Raw genomic sequence first — 835 nt, forward strand, 5'->3', positions numbered from 1 at the left:
CTGACCCCCCAAACCACAGGCCAAGATTCAAGTCCCCAAATACCAGCCACGATGGCAAAACAGCACCCCCCCACCTTCTGCCCTGGTGACTCCCCAGTTACTTCCCTGCCTGGGGTGTCCCAGTCATTTGCTCTCCCTTCCCTGTCCTGGCCACCTCCCCACCCCAAGCCCTCTCTACAGGCAGAGACAGGGACAGTCCCGGGGGCCCCTTGTCGGGAGGACCCCAGCCTAGAGCCGCTGTCCCTGATCCCAGGGGACGCTGCTGCCTCCACGAACCTCTCCCCGACCAGCCCCTCTGTGGTCCTCTCTCCACGCTCCCGCCATGACCACAGTCCTCGTGCCATCAGGGTGGGTCCCTCCACTGTGGGCCCCCCCTCCCTCCATGGCACCAAGGACCCCACCAGGTGTAGCTCCTCCCTCCCAGCCTTGCCCCCACCTTGACCCCGTGTCTCCTCCCTCCCGTGGGGCAGGTACATCCACTACGTGTTCGACCTGGGGAACGGCCCGTCCCTGATGAAGGGGAACTCGGACAAACCCGTCAATGACAACCAGTGGCACAACGTGGTGGTGTCCCGCGACCCCGGCAACGTGCACACGCTCAAGATCGACTCCCGCACCGTCACGCAGCACTCCAACGGCGCCCGGAACCTCGATCTCAAAGGTGGGCCGGCGCCTCTGCACAAGGCCCGGCCCAGGCCAGACCCCCCCGGCCCCACAAGGTCCCCCGCCCTGGGTGCTCTCCCACTAGCGCGATCCCCCTCCTCCCCGGCCCACGGCTCCCACCTCTCCCCGTCTCCACCGTGGCCACCTCTCTGTCGGGGTCTGCTCACGGCGG

The 835-nt window shown here is 67.1% G+C and overlaps 1 protein-coding gene across 1 annotated transcript in view; it reads left to right on the forward strand.

Annotated features, from left to right (window-relative positions):
• Nucleotides 1–835, forward strand: part of NRXN2 (neurexin 2) — a 116,296-nt gene that overhangs the window by 52,801 nt on the left and 62,660 nt on the right. Inside the window, exon 15 of the mRNA XM_015568978.1 lies at nucleotides 471–661. Coding sequence (XP_015424464.1) covers nucleotides 471–661 — 191 coding nt within the window. The remainder of the gene's footprint in view (nucleotides 1–470; nucleotides 662–835) is intronic.

Source organism: Myotis davidii, unplaced genomic scaffold, assembly GCF_000327345.1.
Source record: "Myotis davidii unplaced genomic scaffold, ASM32734v1 scaffold425, whole genome shotgun sequence".
Classification (NCBI taxonomy): domain Eukaryota; kingdom Metazoa; phylum Chordata; class Mammalia; order Chiroptera; family Vespertilionidae; genus Myotis; species Myotis davidii.